The 18,229-nt window shown below is 36.7% G+C and overlaps 2 protein-coding genes across 2 annotated transcripts; one reads left to right on the plus strand and one right to left on the minus strand.

The window, feature by feature from the left end:
* Nucleotides 1-1,105: 1,105 nt before the first annotated feature.
* LOC120336062 (fibroleukin-like) lies at nt 1,106-12,679 on the minus strand. Its single transcript, XM_078118975.1, has 7 exons — nt 12,670-12,679; nt 11,804-11,902; nt 10,590-10,756; nt 7,593-7,689; nt 6,769-6,865; nt 5,368-5,525; nt 1,106-1,209 (listed from the first exon to the last, which is right to left on the minus strand). Exons 1-7 carry the CDS (start codon nt 12,677-12,679, stop codon nt 1,106-1,108), a joined length of 732 nt encoding a protein of 243 aa, XP_077975101.1.
* A 3,022-nt stretch (nt 12,680-15,701) lies between these two features.
* Nucleotides 15,702-18,228, plus strand: LOC120336931 (tRNA N(3)-cytidine methyltransferase METTL6-like). Its single transcript, XM_039404726.2, has one exon. The coding sequence runs from the start codon at nt 15,933-15,935 to the stop codon at nt 16,755-16,757; it is 825 nt and encodes a 274-aa protein (XP_039260660.2). The 5' UTR covers nt 15,702-15,932; the 3' UTR covers nt 16,758-18,228.
* The last annotated feature ends 1 nt before the right edge of the window (nt 18,229 follows it).

Consider the following 18,229-nt stretch of genomic DNA (forward strand, 5'->3'; position numbering starts at 1 on the left):
AACTTTAAGTAAGTGGAAACCTTTATAACACTCAATAAGTCTGGTGATTTGTTTTCTCCCACCAAAACTCTAATACAATGTTGGAAAACCATAAATAGGACTTTCAGCATTTTTCGTAATAGGAAATAGTTTCAAACATACTTTTCTGTTGGACTTTTAAAAAACTTTCACCATTTTTCTGGTTGAACTAACAATAGAAACGTGTAAAAATTTTTGCAGTAAATGATCGATATGAAACATTGTATTATAACACGTCATTTACAAAATAAAGTGTAGTTTTATTCAAAGATGTTGAGATTAAATTAAACTATCTAGATCACAGTACCAAATCAAACAGGATAATCAGCAGGACAGGTGAAACTGACATTTTAAGAAGAGTCAGATCTGACAACAGAAACTCAGGAATTATGTACTGTTGAAATATGCTAAATGAATTGTTTTGAGAACGAAATCCTTTAGTAAGTGGAAACCTTTATAACACTCTGTAGGTCTGGAGATTTGTTTCAGACATACATTTCTGTTGGACTTCTGGAAAACTGTAAATAGAACTTTTCATAGCATTTTTCGGGTTGGACTAACATAGAAACGTGTAGAAAATTTTGTTGTAAATGATCGATATGAAAAATTGTATTATAATACAACGTCATTTACAAGACAGACTGTAGTTTTATTCAAGGATGTTGAGATTGTCAAATCTTTTGACACACATTAAACTACTTATATCACGGTTCCAAATCAAACAGGGTAATAACCAGCATAGGTGAAACCGACATTCTAAGAAGAATCTGAACGACTATAAAAACTCAGAAATTATGTACTGTGAAATATATTCAAAAAGAATTGGTGGGAGATCGAAACTCTTAGGAAGTGTGTAACTTTGATATTATTTTTCGAAATTTCGGTCAGAATTTTGAATAGGTATAAATAGAACTTCTGAATGAATTTCTAAATCAACTTCCAGGGTAGATTCTCTTGACTTAGAATTTTTTTTGCAGTAATTGGTTTGCTATGAAACAAACAATTTGAAACAATACAGATGTCATTTTCGATCTAGGCTATAATTTTATGTACATAGCTAGAGAATTGTATGCCAGCACTTCGACAATCATTTACATTTTGTACTGAACTGACCATATCCTATGATCAAGAATACAATTTCCAGCAGGCATTCCAAGGTCAATCTGACAATGAGCATAGAAAAATAATATCCTGTAAAAGTAGGAGAAGATTTATTAACTGAAATACTTAATAAAACTTCAAAGTTTGTAGCTTGTTTTAAAATAAACACTTACAATGATGTGCTGAAAAATTATTCATTGATAACTGACAATAAAACCTTTGAATTTATGTACTGTTGATATAAGCTAAAAGAATTGGTTGGAGAACGAAACCCTTTTGTAGGTGGAAACCTTTATAACACTCCGTAAGTCTGGTGATTTGTTTCATACATACATTTCTGTTGGACTTTTGGAAAACTATAAAGAGGACTTTACCATTTTTCGGATTGGACTAACATCGAAACGTGTGAAAATCCTTGCAGTAAATGATCGATATGAAACATTGTATTATAATACAACGTTATTTACAAGACAGACTGTAGTTTTATTCAAAGATGTTGAGATTGCCTTGCGTCAAATATTTGGCACAAATTAAACTATTTAGATCACAGTACCAAATCGAACAGGATAATCAGCAGGATAGGTGAAACAAAAATTCTTGGAAGAATCTGATCTGAAAACAAAAACTCAGAAATTATGTATAGTGGAAATATGCTTAAAGAATTGATTGGAGAACGAAACCCTTTTGTGAGTGGAAACCTTTACAACACTCCGTAAGTCTGGTGATTTGTTTCAGACATACATTTCTCTTGGCCTGTTAAAAAACTATGAATAGGACTTTCACCATTTTTCGGGTTGATCAAACATAGAAACGTGAGAAAAATTTTGCAGTAAATGATCGATATGAAACATTGTATTATAATACAACGTTATTTACAAGACAGACTGTAGTTTTATTCAAAGATGTTGAGATTGCCCTGCGTCAAATCTTTGACAAACTCTAAACTACTTCAAATACCAAATCAAATCAAACATGATAATAACCAGCATAGATGAAACCGACATCCTAAGAAGAATCTGAACTGACTATAAAAACTTAGAAATTAAGTACTGTGAAATATATTCAAAAATAATTGGTGGGAGATGAAAAAAGAATTACGAATTATGATGTAACAAAACTTAAATTAATACATACGATTACCGGAGGAATTAGACTTTTTGTACCATAATTTTATTCCAACAACAGCAAATGCAATAAAATGTCTAACAACAGGAACGCCGTTCCGGTGCGTTCCGGCTACAGCTCACCACTGGTTATAGCCAAATTTGGCAGAGCCTTTTTTAATACAAAGCGCTTAGCTTAGACCAGCGTTTCCCAACCTTTTTCGGTCGCGGACTAATTTCTCACCGGCGAAAACCTTTGCGGACTCAAGGTACGTTTATTGCAACCGTACTCTAGTGAAGGAGCAATAAAACCAAACACAGCGCAATTTTAACGAATTTTAAAATCGGAAATTCGCCGCAAATACGCTCCGTTAAAAGAGCCGCCTTTTTAGGGTATAATACCCTTTTCTGTCGCACTATATTCAATCTATGACAACGACGAGAATTTAAATGATTTTCTATTTTAATTGTGTTCATGGTAACTCGCAATTGCGTCGACTTACGATCAAGATGATAGCATTACTTCTTTAGAATGCCACAGCAATCTGCTAACATATTGCCGACATATCTGCTAATCGATTACATTTAGTTTTGATACATATTTTTAATGATCTTGCGAATTTGTTATCGTCGTTAAAAAATCCTATTGTCTGCTATAAACTTCCAGAAAGTACACTTTGATTTAGTTCTGATTAAAATATATTTAAAGTTTATTAGTAAATCAAAAATACATATTCACCGCATTGCTTAATCATTAATTTAATGGTGATCATTTTAATCTGCGGTTGTGTTGACGAAATAAAAGCAATACTAATCAGAAAATATCCTGACAATCCGTGGACACATAAATGCGTAGTAAAGTGCCAGATTTTATATTTTGTTTTGATCACATTTTTGTGAATTCATTATTCAACAAATCTGAGCTGTTCGTACGACACTTACGGCGCTGCGGTACTGTATGTTCCCCAGCTTTTAATTTTAGGGGAGGGGAGGGTATTCCGAAATTTAGGGGGTGGTAAATATAAAACTGTTTGTAACTCATAAAAAATTGTTTGACAAACGATCTGGCATATACTATATATTTAAATCCAATTATACTTGAGGTCGGAATTACTGTGTGAAACTGTACCTCAAAATTTGGAGGGTTGGTGATTGTGTTTGAAATTTTAGGGGGTGTAAGGAAATCACTGGCACAGATGTACCCCGAGCTTCTAGAGTGTTTCATTTGATGTCCGCTCCACAAAAAAGGTTGAAAACCACTTGTACGCAATAATGACACACTATGATAAGACATAGTTTTGTACTTTGGCATTCCAGTAAACTACGCGGGTTATTGTTTGTTTCATACAATTTGGTGGTTCCGGTATGGAATATTCTGCTACCGGTACTTTGGGATCACAAAAATTCACTGATACTGTAACATATATACAAGAACTAATACATATATTTACATAATATTAATAATAATCGCAATCATGTTCTAGGTTCTGGCGAGTTGTGCTACCGGAACGTGTTGGTGTTGGTAGTTCAGGCCTGTTTGAAAATAATATCCTGCTCGGTGGGTATTTCAATAACGGTTTCAATATGCGCAGGTTTATTTTTATCAATACTTACAGTTTGTGGATTACCATTAATATCTTATAATATTTAGCATGCTTTTCCAACACTTGAAACGAACCAATATAAGAAGTCAGTAATGGTTTTTTAATTACATCAACACGTGAAAATACATATGAGGAATCTTTTATTTCTTTGGAAATGAAAGTTTTTCTGTTTTGTGGGTTAGTTGGTCGCAAGTTTAGCCTGATACACGTTTTTATGTGTGTCAAGAGTATCATGTTTGCCTATCGTGACATAATATAGCAGACTAATAGTACAAGCCGTAATAATCTACATGTATTTTCATTGCTAATATATATATTATAATTCCATTGTTTCGAGACTTCTCACTAAAATATACCAACTTCCATCAAAAAAATATATTTATAATAATAATATGTAGGGAATAGGCTATTAGTAATTTTAACAAAATGTTTAACAGCAAAGAAAAAATGATGACCCTAAAAAAAGTTGGTTTAGAAAGCTTGTTAACGTAAGCTGTTCTAAACTTAGCTTTCGGTTAATTAATTACTTATCGATCTGTAAGTATATTGATGGATATTTGTCTGTCTGTCTGTTAGATGCACGCGATATCTCACGAAGGCGTGGTTGAATCTGCTCCAAATTTTGCATGTGCATTCGGCATATCTCGGACCAGAAGCCTATTGCTTTTGGATGAATTATGTTGTATAACTAGCGAGTTATTGATTAATTAGTGATGAGACACGCGGTGTCACTATAGAGTCATGAATCGAAACCGCAGTTTCGATCGATAAGTCTTCGGTCTCCGACCGATATTCTCGTTGTAGCTTCAAGTCGAATTCCCTCTCATTTATGTAAGCCAGACCCAGCAGCAGTCAACAGAACCAATAACAAAACGAGATTATCAGTCAGTCAGAGACGGAAGACTTATTGATCGAAAGTTAGGGGAACCCCCAAAACAGCGCTCTTACTCCATAGTGACACCTTGTGTCCCATTACTAATAAATTATTAACTCGCTAATTATTCGCCCAAAATCAATAGGCTTCTGGTCCGAGATATGATAAATGCACATTCAAAATCTGAAGCAGATTCAATCTTGCTTTCGTGAGATATCGCGTGCATTTAAGAGACAAATAAACATACAGACAGACAAATACCTATCAACATACTTACCGATTAAAATCGATAAGTAATCACCAGTCTTTCAATTGTTGTATTATACCGATAAAGAAGAATTCAAGGAGCTCCCGAAGTATGTGCACCAAGATGTCGAACAACTTGAACTTAACTTGTGTACCAGGTTAGATTTCAGGTTGTGCACAGTTGGAATTTTCAGGATGATCATATTTCCTTTGCTGTTAAACTTTTTGTTAAAATTACTAATATTCCCTACATAGACTTAATTTTGTGTGCAGAGTTAAATTCTCCTTCTGAACTTCATTTCCGTTGATTTGAGTGTTTGCATTTTCCACTTAATCCAGATAATTCCTTTATTGTCGTATCTTCCGTTTTTGTAATACAGCCCATTTAGATTGGAGTTGTAACATGGACCGTACCACCAACCCCCATAATAGGGAGTTCCGCAATTTTCTCCAGGGATATTGTCTTCTTCGGTTGAAAATACTCGGTCACTGTGCATTTCCAGTGCATCGCCTGCCGTTCCCGAATACCCAATAACTTTCAAACGATATGTGTGGGTTTCGGATGCTATGTGGAATACACTGAAAGATAGAAGGATACGCTAGGGCAGGAGTTTTTGAACTTTTATTGTTGTGGAGTATGTGAAGAGGTTGACTATTATTTAGGAAGCTGAATTAAATTTATAGAAATAGAAAACATTGTTCCTCATCGATTGAAGTGAAATGAATAACTTTATTCAATGAGGATGTATTTGCTGCTTTGTATTTTAAAAATTTTAAAATTGCAGTTTGGACAGTTACAAAATTAGCCAAGTCAGAATTTCGACGAGTAAACAAATAGCGCACGTAGCCATTGTGTCTCTCTCATGAAGACTTCCGTATGCTCGGGTGCTAAAACTTGAAATATTTGCTTACGGTAAACTCTACTTTGTTGTTTAAAGAGTGTCATTAAAGACGCCTTTTTTGTGAAAAACGTTAGGAACATCAAACGTAAGGAATACATGAAAATCATCAAGAGCCCGCGGGCCAAATCCGGCCCGTTGGGTAATTTAATCTGGCCCGCTCTATACTGCCACAACCAAACTGAAACCAAATTTTAATGTTTTGGCTAAAAATAGCTCAAGGAATTTGTTGAGATTGCGGTTAAATTTAGTTTTCGCACAAAGCATATTATTTTACACCTTTGATTTGTAAACTGTAAATATTATTCATAAAATCTAGCCTACGTCAGACTTACATGGCCCGCCAGACTAAGTGGGCAAAATTTGTGGCCCCTGGTTTAAAAACCTTGCTCACCTCTGCTCTAGCTATGACTCCCCGGATTATCTTGCGCGGTTATGTAGGTTTGATTTCAGTGGAAGATAAACATATGTGTACAGGCAGTGTGGCGGAGCGGGCTAAACGTTATGAATACGTTCGCCAGGTTCGAAATCCACTCGGAATCAATATTGTGTGAGAGGGTTGCTGGACTCTTAACCGCCGTAGAGTGATTAACATAACCGTGGGTCGGTTACGACTTACTTCAGCATCAAGTCATGGTATCTAAAAAAGAAATTACTCTCTAACTAAGGTCATACCCCACATGGACTGGTAACTGGACGAGAGGCTCGACTGTTTTCTTCTCCTTCCAGATAAAAGCTAGCTTTTTGACGTCGGAGGATAACCTATGGTCGGTTACTGCTTCCTTCAAAATGAAGTTAACGCATTTGTAAAATCTGAATAACTATCCCCGAACCCGACATGGAGGGGTTGTGGTTCACCATATGATTTGGTCGTCTTATCGGCTTTCTTTTTCCGGATAAATGTGGAAGATTTTAATTCTCACCTGTATTTAGCATACCTAACATTTCCACTAAAATCCTCCAAGTCGACTCTGAGTTCGTGAACACCATTTTTAGTCAATCGATGAATTGTTTCCAGCCCTGTAAAACAAGAGAGCGATGCTCAAAAATATGGAAACGAATGATAGTCGTCTGTGGTTGAAAATACTCGGTCACTGTGCTCTTCCAGCGCATTGTCTGTCGTTCTAGAATACCTCATAACTTTTAAACGATATTTGTGGGTCCCGGATGTTATGTAAAATGCTCTGATACGTCAACGATATAAAATAAATTTCGCGTATCAAGAGACCACAAAATCAACAATCCACACAAAAATGCGGCTGTCACGTGACCTTACAGTACAACCTTACATTAAAAAAAACATTACGTTTTCATACTTATGTGTGCGCCTTTTTAAACTTCTGGATTACGATTTTATGTTTTATTGGGAAAAATCCGAATTTTTACAACGACACCACTAAATGGCTTTGCGGGCCGGATTATATCCCGCGGGCCGCATGTTGCACATCCCTGCACAAGGCTAACGCGCCCAAAGATTTTTTTTAGTTTGGGAATTTGTGTAAATTATTCAACTAACCAAATTTCTGTCATGATTTCCGATATCATTAGACAGTGGCCATTGAGTGAGTAAGCCTTTAGTGACCAAATATACCTTTTTGGCGATTGAGTAAGTTAAGGCATTTAGCCTGACCCCCAGAAGGTTCACGGACCTCCGGTAGGAATCCACTGCACTATACCGTAGAGCCCACTCTGCTGCTTCTATGAGTTTTTCATCGACGTGGTTGGAATATTTATGCAAATTATTTACCTAACCACATTTCTTTGTCAGGCTCTCCAAATCCGTTCACGTAATCTTTCCGTTTTCTATTAAAGTTTGTTGATCCGTCGTATCTTCTTTGGAAGACCTATACAGACAATAATTTTAAAATTAATTTCATGAAACAAAAATAATTTTTTTACAAAAAGCTGTAAAAGAAAAATTCAGACTAGTTCTCCCCTTTTTTTTCTTTCGTGGCTTTTGTTGCAAAATTCTGTTGCACATTAACTTTTTCATGCAAGGGAAAAACTACAAGAAAATTAAACTTCCTTATCGCAAGGATACGCAATTCAATCTTAATAATCAAAATGAGAATTACCACCCAGAGCTAAAAAGCAGAAGCATCCTTCGTTGATATATTTATAACTAATTTATCAATAACTCTGGCAATTCTAATAGGTTTGTGACGATCGATGCTCAAATATATGGACACGGGGACAAAATGCCGTAGTATGGGTTTGCAATCAGTCACAGTAGACCACCGGGTACCCAGTCTTCACGGCTAATGCAAAACCGGAACCGCCACAATCGGCACCATTGTTGATGACGCCATGGCACACAACAACAAGAGAGCTACGCACAAATATATGGACACGTTAGACCAGAACGAATCAGTCCTTACCGGTACCTTTGACGCTACCGGTACCCTCAAAAAAGTTCTGAATTTCCAGTAGCAAGAATTTTGCAGAATCAAAATGTACAGCCAGTCATGACACTGACTAAAATCCGTGTTCCCATGGATAAAAAATAATACGGCAAAATTTTAGACGAAATATCAAATTTCATAGAATTCACGCAAAATTTTGAAATAAATAAAAGTAATAGCCTTCTAGCGAAAAAATTAATCTTTAACCACTGAAAATTTCAAAGCAATTGGTCCAGTATTCGAAGAGAAAAGCGACTTTTCAAAAACGTGTCAAAGAACAAGAACAACAACAACAACAACAACATAATATTGAAACGATCGTTATGGCCACTAAACGTGTCCAAAAAAGAGACTCACAGAGTCCACAGAAATTTCTGAAATAAATAAGTAGAGGTAATAGCATTCCAGCAAAAAATAAAATCTTTGTCTAAAAATTTCAAAGCAATAGGCCCGACCTCAAAACTCAATATCGAACTCATCAATAACACGTAACCTCATTTAAGAAAGTATATGTATGTCACTACCTAAGTTACATAAACAAGTGATAAGCTGTAGCCGGAACGCATTCTATGGACCTTTTCCCGACCTTTGACCCCCGAAAATTTTTTCCTGTACTTTACCATTGCAAAATTATCGGGGCTTATTTTAAGAGTGGTTTTGCGAGTTAGCGCCTGTAAAATGTGGTATTTGTTCCAAACCATCATTATAATTTATCGCATACAACAATTTTTTTTTTTAAAAGTACTGGTAACGAATTTAAGCCTAGTCTATCACAGCTTTTTCTACACTAATTGTTTATTCCTGCAATTAAATTAAAACTCCTAAGAAGACAGAGTGATCATTGAATTATCTGATTTATATTTAAATTTTCAAAACACAACTGAAAACTAACGAATAGAGTTCAAAAACGCAAAAAACGAGGTAATGTTTACAACCACGCCTGAAAATCTGTATGAGTGAGAAAAGTGTCTGAGCGGGTGCGAGAAGGGAGCATTGTTACGTCACTTTTTGCATCTTGCTGATTGGCGAATGTTACGAAGTAAACAAGAAAGTCGATTCTCGGGGAAAGGTCCATACCTTTTTATTAATAAGATTTGTATTGAATTGCTATGAATACTCTTGTGATTTTACACAAACACATTTCATATAATTTCTTCACAGTTCATTGCAGTTCTGCAAACGTCCGCGTCGTGTTGTGAATATATTACATTTTTTGCGGTGCGTTCCGGTTGTTACGATTTTTCCAGCTCCTCACTGGGTGTAACCTTATATACAGGAGGGCCAGATAGAAAAAAACTGGGTGAAACCGCGGGCCGCATCTTTATTTATGCTATCTAGTAGTTTCAGGCAAAAAAATTTGGGCTCTTGATCCTATAACATGCGTTGTTCGCGCTAGCTAACTGTTAAGGCATTGTAAAGTCATATACATTAATAATAAATTGGATTCAGATATAAGCTTCGCGGAGGATTGAAATTACTGGCACGCATTAAATTAAAAAACTTGTTTCGCCGACGCACATCATTCAAAATCGGCACTTCTCCGTGCGCCGTACAATTTTTTCTTGAGAGTAAATTTGGCCCGTTGGCTGCAGGTTGCACACCCCCGATATCAGCTATAAAAATATTCATTTACCTATATATTAATTTCATTGGGAATGATCAGATAACATTTTTGAAACAAACAATACTTCGATACTTTTTCTAACTTAAGATTACATTATCGCCGCCACTTTACCCCAGGGGTGGGCATGGTTTTTGGACCGGCGGCCAAAATTTTGCTCACGTTCACTGGCGGGTCATGTAAGTGTAGGGTTGCCATACCGTCCGGAAAATTCCGGTCATGTCCGGAATTTAGGGTTAAATTTTGCGTCCGGGAAGATTTTAAAAAATGCTCAAATGTCCGGAATCCGAAATTTTACTGCATCTGCAATCGTACTGTGCACACTGCTAATAAAGAACATTGTTATTTTGTACCGTGCGCATATTTTTTACTACGAGGTCATGAAAATAGTCATGCACTGTCCGGGATTTTGCTTTTTCAAATATGGTGACCCTATGTAAGTGTGACGTAAAAAGAAACATTTTATAAACAATATTCACAGTGTTACTAAAGCAACAGTGGAAAAAATAGGCCTTATGCCAAAACTAAATTTAACCGAAATCAACAAATTACTTGAGATATTTTTACCCAAAACATCAAAATTTGGTTTCCGTTTGGTTGCAGCAGTATCAGGCGAGCCAGATTGAATCACCTAACGGGTCGGATTTGGCCCGCGGGCCTTACTTGGCCCAAGTCTGGTCTACCCCCTCCCAACTGGTGTAAATGGTAACTATAAACTTACAATCCATCCGCCTCCATCAGTATGAAGATCGCAATAAACTCTAATCGGATTTTCCTTCGATTCGGGATAAATATCAAACACTCCTCCGGTTGCACTCGAAGCTTTTGCGTTGGAAAGGGTCAAGTTTGTACAATCAGATGGGAAGTCTTTAATCAGATCGGCCTGGCCTTTAAGGTAAATAAATTGTAATCAGTGTTGGAGAGTTGGACTCGCGTCTGGGGCCGGGCATTTTCAATTTTAAAACTTTGCCATGGGCGCCATTTTACGCAGATACGTCACTGAGTGGGCGTAAGATTTAACACGGGAATTTTAACCTGTGACACTAACACAGGAGTGGGCAACGTTTTCAAACCAGGGGCCAAAAATTTCGCCCGCAAATCTGGCGGGCCATGTATGTGTGACGTAAAAATTTTTATGAACAATATTCACAGTGTTACAAAGCAAAGGTGGAAAACAATAAGCCTCGTGCAAAAACTAAATTTAACCGCAATCTCTACAAATTCCTATTTTTAGTGAAAACTTCAAATTTGGTTTTAGTTTGGTTGAGGCAGATTTAAGCGGGCCAGATTGAATTACCCAACGGGCCGGATTTGGCCCATGTCTGTATTAACACACGTGTTACCGTGTTTTCCCCAAAAATAAGACAGTGTCTTATTTCAATTTTCTTTTTTCGAAAAATAACACTAGGGCTTATTTTGGGTGGATAGCTTTTATTTTTCGTTATTTTGAACAGCATAGATTATTAATCATTTGTAGCGTGTAGGAGAGATTTATTGCTATCGACTAGGTCAAAAAAGGGGTGGTCTTATATTAAAATAGTTTTTAAAAATCAGAATAGTTCTTATTTTCAGGGTATGTCTCATTTTTGGGGAAACACGGTATCTAACACTAGGCTATCGGGCAGTGCAGAACAGCGCAAATCAGTGTTTATAATTAAACCCTCACTATCTCGAGATCAAAATTTTGAATTATATAAATTTATATACCGGGTGTCTATAAAGTCTATTAACAATTTCAGTTTTGTTATGGAATCAGTTCTCAATATATTTTAACCAGGTGTGTTGTTTTTCAATCAGTAATTGTTCAAGTATTTTTACTTCATTCAATACATCTGTTGGGGCCAAAACAATATATGGTATCGATAAATTCTTTTTTCAATTTTAACAAATTTTCCAATACTTTATGGGCACCCTATATAACCAATTGAAACTTACTGAATCTTAGCGTGACCGGAACGACGATGATAACGAGTACGAGTAGCAGAATCAGGCCGGCAATTACAAACTTCTTCTTTCGATCAAACCTCTGCGATTCTAAAATATAATCGAAATCAATGAATTATAGCAGAAATAATGCTAATCACCGAGAACTTGAATGAGGTGTTAGATTAAAGTTAGAGTTGTACAATGTTCGGGTGAGGCTCTTCAACACTAACCAAAGATGACGTAATGTTTTGAAATTGTATCAGCCGTGAAGATACCTTTTTATTAATATTTCCAAGCATGGTTACGAACATTGTCTGGTTTTATTGAATTTGCAAGCTATTAGATAAGCTGCGTTCTTGGAATTTTTTAAATCAATATTCCGAGTTTTGTTCAGTTGCAGTGATAATTTTTAGCGCTTGAAAGGGCGCTCCAGAATTGTGTGTACAAATATGGAGGTAACTAATTTTGTTTGCTTATTTCGCATCAAGTTGTGTAAAGAGACTTAACTTATTAGCAGAGGGAATATTAACTTGGCTAACACAGAAATCCCGGAACTCGTAACAGAACTAAAGGGAGTAAAATCGGAATAAAATTATGGCATAACACTAATCTGCTTAGTACATATTTACGGGAGTACCCTTAAAAGATATGACAGTATAGTTATATAAGTTTGTAAGCTCCAGCACGCGAATATTCCCTCAAATTCACTTACAAAATTTTCATAGGGTATCGTTACCAATTTGAGTAGTGATAGAAAATATTAGAGAATACCAAATTTGACTGATTTTTGGGTATTATTTTATTTTCCACTCATTTCAACGGCACGTTATTTCACAGTTTTTCTCATGTAAAAAACTTTCTGTGTGCCCTTTTACCTAGAAGCATAATGAGTGCCCTCCATTGCATTTATTACGAAAATATATGTTATTATATCATTATCCATTCAATTTTTTGCCGATCCACGAGTACATTTTATTCAACTTTACAGGTCCTTCAGGTTTAAAAGGTTGGGAATCGCTGATCTAATTCAAAAGTCGCGTCAATCACGGAGTGAAGACTCATTGTCGCTCGGATCAGGGATTCCCAGTCCTTTATGGCTCGTGGTCTTCTTCTGGAGGCTTTGGCACTCATAGACCCCTATACAGGGAGTCCTCTGGTTACGACGGTCGCGACTTACGCTGTTTCGAGGTTACGAACGCACTTCCAAAAAAATATAAAATAGAATTCTGTACTGTAATATCTAAGCCTTTAAACTTGATAATTGTGATCAAGAAAATCAGTGCTTTGGGCTCATTGGTTTTCCTCATTTACATCGTACTTTTTGCATTATTTGTACATTTTATTACTGTACCATACTTTACAATACAGTACGGTATGTATAGAGTAATTTATGTATGCCTACTGTACAGTATAATGTTCCGACTTACACTAAAATTCGGGTTACACCGCTTCTCAAGAACGGAACAACGTCGTAAGTCGAGGACTCCCTGTATATCATTTCGGTGGTAATGTTCTTTTGATTGATAAAATCTCTTCATTCAGATGACTCGGTTCACAACGAGTCTTTAATAAATTGATTTCAATTTTTCAAGGACAAGAATAACAGAGACAACAAATTAGAAAACGACACGTCCAATAAACAAGTGTCTAATAAAGACCGTCCCATAATAAGAGATGCTTCCGACGTAGGTGCACCAAGATGGCGCACAACCTGAACATAGTATGTGTATCAGTCTGGGTTATCAGGTTGTGCGTCATTTTGATGCACGTACTTCGTGAGCGCAAAATAAGATAGTAAAACTTAACCTTCAAAATCCGTTGTAGAACTGTTTGAATTGGACATGTTGTGTGTAAGCGTATCGATCTTTTATATATTGATGCTCTGTTAAACAAAGAAATTAAAAGTCAAATAAAATGGCGGCGCTCCCGTAATATGTGAACCAAGATGGCAGACACCGGAACATAGTATGTATACCAGGTTAAGGTTCGGCAATAATTTTATTCCAATGTTCCTTAAATTAGTTCTATTACGAGTCCAGGGACTAGCCAAGTGATTCCCGTAGTATTTGTACCTGAAATTATTGCCGAACCCTAACCTGGTACACTACATTCCGGTGTCCACCATCATGCTACACATACTACGAGAGCACCAAAACGTGTTTGCTATTAGAAAATGGGAATGGGTCGCATATTTTGAATAATCGAAATAACACTAACTACTTGGCCAACGTTTCCCAATCGAGAAGATATTTTCTCCGTGAAGGAATTTTATTGTTATTTTATTTATTGTTTTTGGAGGGAGGGGATAATCCCAGCACAAATAAAGTGCAAGTTCGTTTGACTACGGAATCGGATTTATTATCAATAATATTCAAAACTAATTATTGTCTTAGCTCTACGAGCTTTCCATAATTTCGCAAATCCCACAGTATCAATATATTTGTCTTTAGTTTCTTTTACCCAAAGCAAATTGAATGTTAGTAAATTCCGACGCGGTATTATTATACTGCACTCTACTGCCTAACATAGGCTATATACTACGTACACTTAAAACTAAAACGATAAAGTTCTGTCTTATAAATCAATGCTGTCTCTGTGCCACATTCTAATTAGCATTAATCGCCACCGCCTTTTTTTACTACGCTTTTTATACGTCCTTCACTGCGAAATAGGGGCCCATTCTGTACTTGCTTCCGCTGCTATGTAAGTCGCGGCTCGGCGGTGTGGTGCATCGTGCTAATCGTTGGGAATACGCTCCCCACCACACGCGGGTTCGAATACTATCAGGAGTTTGTTATGTGCGAGGAATTGGCCTCGTCGCCGTACCGTGGTTCACGTAACCGCTAGTCGGTTACGGCTTCCTCTATTAACAAGCCCATACACCTGAAACAAATAACTAACAAAGTAACTGAAATGGACTGGTAACCGGACGAGAGGCCGTGGTTCGCCATATGATTAAGCCGTATGATTAGCTTCCTCTCCCCCGATCCGAGCTACTAATCCTATCCGAGCTACTTTGTTATAGACGGGACGGGATCTCCAATGGCACGGCACTGCCTGTCCAATTTATTTAAAACAGGTCGAGTGAGATAGTGCGCATGGGATTTGGAGGAAGAATTTCAACCTGCTTTGCTAACCCAGCTGAGTACAACGCTCTAACAACTAGGAAAACCTTCAATTTTCAAAGGACATCAGACTGTCTTTGTACTTGAAAAGTGAAAGTCAATCTACGCGATGAATTTACCGTAATATAAGAGCGGTAATTGAATAAGTAGAGTTATCATTTCGCTCCATTCGATTTACGTCAAATATGAATGTGATAAAATAGCTTTTACATATTTATCCCGGGGAAAGCAAAGCCGATAAGACGGCTTAACCATATGGCGACGGCCCCCGTCCGGTTACCAGTCCAATTCGGGTACTTTGTCAGTTATTGCTTTCAGATGTATGAACTTGATGGTGGAGGAAGCTGTAACCGACCAGCATTTACGTGAACCAGCCTACGGCGGTGAGGAGTCCAGCAATTTCCTCGCACATAATTATCACTGCGGAATTCGAACCTGTGAACATATTCAGGATGATTGAGAAGTGCGATGGCGAGCTCATTCCACCAATGGTATGCATTATTCTATTCGGTACCGACGCTAACAAAGTTGCTATTACCAAACTGCGCGATGTTGGCGCTGGTGCTGAAAACTGTGCCTGTTCATAGACAAGAACACAAGGCAATGCTTTCCAAGTCCATGCTTCCGAAAACAAACAATATAACTAATCCCATACCCAACTTGGAATGGTAACCGGACGAGAGGCCGTGGTTCGCCATATGGATAAGCCGTCTTATCGGCTCTCCTCTCCCCCGGGATAAATATGTAAATCCTATCCTATCCTCTCTCTCCCTCTCGCATATATCAAATTTGTTAATGTTTGTCAAATTACCGTAATCAGAGCAGGTCGGAGTTCGGGGACGATAGCCAGGATCACAAGGTGGTAGCGCAGAGTATATTTGGGTTTTTACTTGGCTGAAGACCAGCATTTACTACTCGCGTAGTTTGGCGGCTCGTCGAAGGTCTTTTCTGTTTTCTCAGTCGGTGCAATTTATATTCTGATTTGAATTTTTTAAATCCGGAATAGCTGCAAAATGGACGCCAAGTTTCAAATATCAAGCACAGCCATCAGGGAACTTACTCCAGAAGAGACAGAAAAACTGAAGTTACAGGATAAAAAGCTGGTGTCAGAATTTCGTCAAAATGAACTGGAAAAACACGCGCAAAAAATGTGGGATTTATTTTACAAAAGGAATGGAACAAATTTTTTTAAAGATCGACATTGGACTTCAAGGGAATTTGAACAGTTGAGAGCTATTTCATCACCAGAGAAAAAAATTAAGATTTTAGAAGCCGGTTGTGGTGTTGGCAATTTTATTTTTCCGCTTCTGGAAGAAAATTCAAATTTGTTCATCCATGCATGCGATTTTTCGCCTAGGGCAGTTGATTTTGTGAAATCCAACCCCCAGTATAATACTGAAAACTGTAACGCTTTTCACTGTGATGTAACAGTTGAAAATTGCTTTGCTGAACACATTGAAGAAAATTCCGTTGACATGGTGTCGTTAATTTTCGTTTTATCCGCAATTCACCCAAAAAAATTTTTGCAAGTTTTTAACAATTTGTACAAAATACTAAAAGCAAATGGATGCATCATTTTTCGTGACTATGCTGTTAACGACTATGCAATGCTTCGGTTTGGCTCAGGGAATAAAATCTCGGAAAACTTTTATGTCCGTCAGGATGGTACGAGAGCGTATTATTTTACAATCGAATTAATCTCCAAATTGGCTGCAGATTCTGGTTTTGAAGTTGAAACGAATGAATACGTTTTACGGGAAACTGTGAATAAAAAAGAAGGACTATGTGTGCCTCGTGTATTCCTGCAAGGAAAATTTGTAAAAAAAGATTTGTTCTAATACTGCTAAATTATATTTTCATCTATGCCTCAATGATTTCAACTATTAGCAGGAGTCGAAATTGACTGAAAATTAGAAATACCAGAAATTTTTGAAGACTGAATGAATATCGCTGAATGAGTCTTGCGCCTGTAAATATAGAAAAAATAACGAGATATTCGCTAACCGAGTTTCACATTGTGATAAATATGCCCTGCGTCTGTGTGAAAAAAAAACTGGAGAACTGGAGATATCTTATAATTGGGTTTCACATCTGTGTGCTCTGGGGTAATACAGACGTAAATCATCCTGTTCCTTTCATAAAATCTATTCTGGTCAATTTTTGTATGAATCTAGAATTTAAATTACGCCACTAGTACGAATCATTCAAACTGAGGAATATTGTCAGACCAATCTTGACCTAACATAAACTTCTAGCGAAGTAAATCCTGAAACTGCTCAAACGAGAATATCGGTCAGAGACCAAAGACTTATCGATCGAAAGTTAGCGGGAGGGGGTCTCCCAAAACAGCGCTCTTACTCCATAATAACACCTTGTGTCCCATCACTAAATGTTTAATAACTCGCTGATTATACGACATAATTCGCCCAAAATTAATATGCTTTTGGTCCGAAATATGATGAATGCACATGCAAAATCTGGAGCAGATTCAATCTCGCTTTCGTAAGATATCGCGTGCATCTAACAGACATACACGCAGACAAATACCAATCAACATACTTACCGATCTAAGGATCGATAAGTAATAATGCCAAACAAATAAGTTGTTTTTGCGTTTTTAAAAATAAATTCTATCAGGCACTGAATGAGATTTATTGAGAGATGCCTTTAGTTAACCAAACCTACTTAATTTGCAACTAAGCAGGTATGGCCCATGTCAAATAGGGTATAGTGTTCCACAAGATACAGACTTATATTTAAAAAAAATGGAAATTAGCTGTATTTCACATCACATTTTCGTTTGCTGTTATTCAAGCAGTTATGGCGTTCACTTCGCTAGACCCCGTTGTTATCATTAAATTTCCAAAAAAAGAAAAAGTTTCTAACTACTGTAGATTTGAATGTTCTTATGCTGCTCTATTCTATAATTTATATTCAAAAATATCATTTCAAAATGTATTTGCAATTGTAGATTATTTGAAATCAATGTCATGCGTCTGCTTTGGCACTTTTGTGCAATTTTCTATAATATATACTTTTATGCTAAAAAATGTGATAATGCTTTCATTTTTTGCTATAGTCTGTTGTAATGATAAATAGTATAGAATTTTGACTTTTTTGTGCTATACTATACACTACAAGTCTACAACACAACGTTTAATGCTTTTAAAAATTAAATTATTACAGCCACATTTTCAATGGGCGATTGCCCTGCCCTCCCTGCTTTTCATTTTACCCTAATACTCTCCTTTTATCAAAATTGCTCAGTCGAATCCTCCACCACTTAAAAACGTTTTCATTTTTTAGGAAT

This window comes from Styela clava, chromosome 2 (genome assembly GCF_964204865.1).
Source record: "Styela clava chromosome 2, kaStyClav1.hap1.2, whole genome shotgun sequence".
NCBI classification, from domain to species: domain Eukaryota; kingdom Metazoa; phylum Chordata; class Ascidiacea; order Stolidobranchia; family Styelidae; genus Styela; species Styela clava.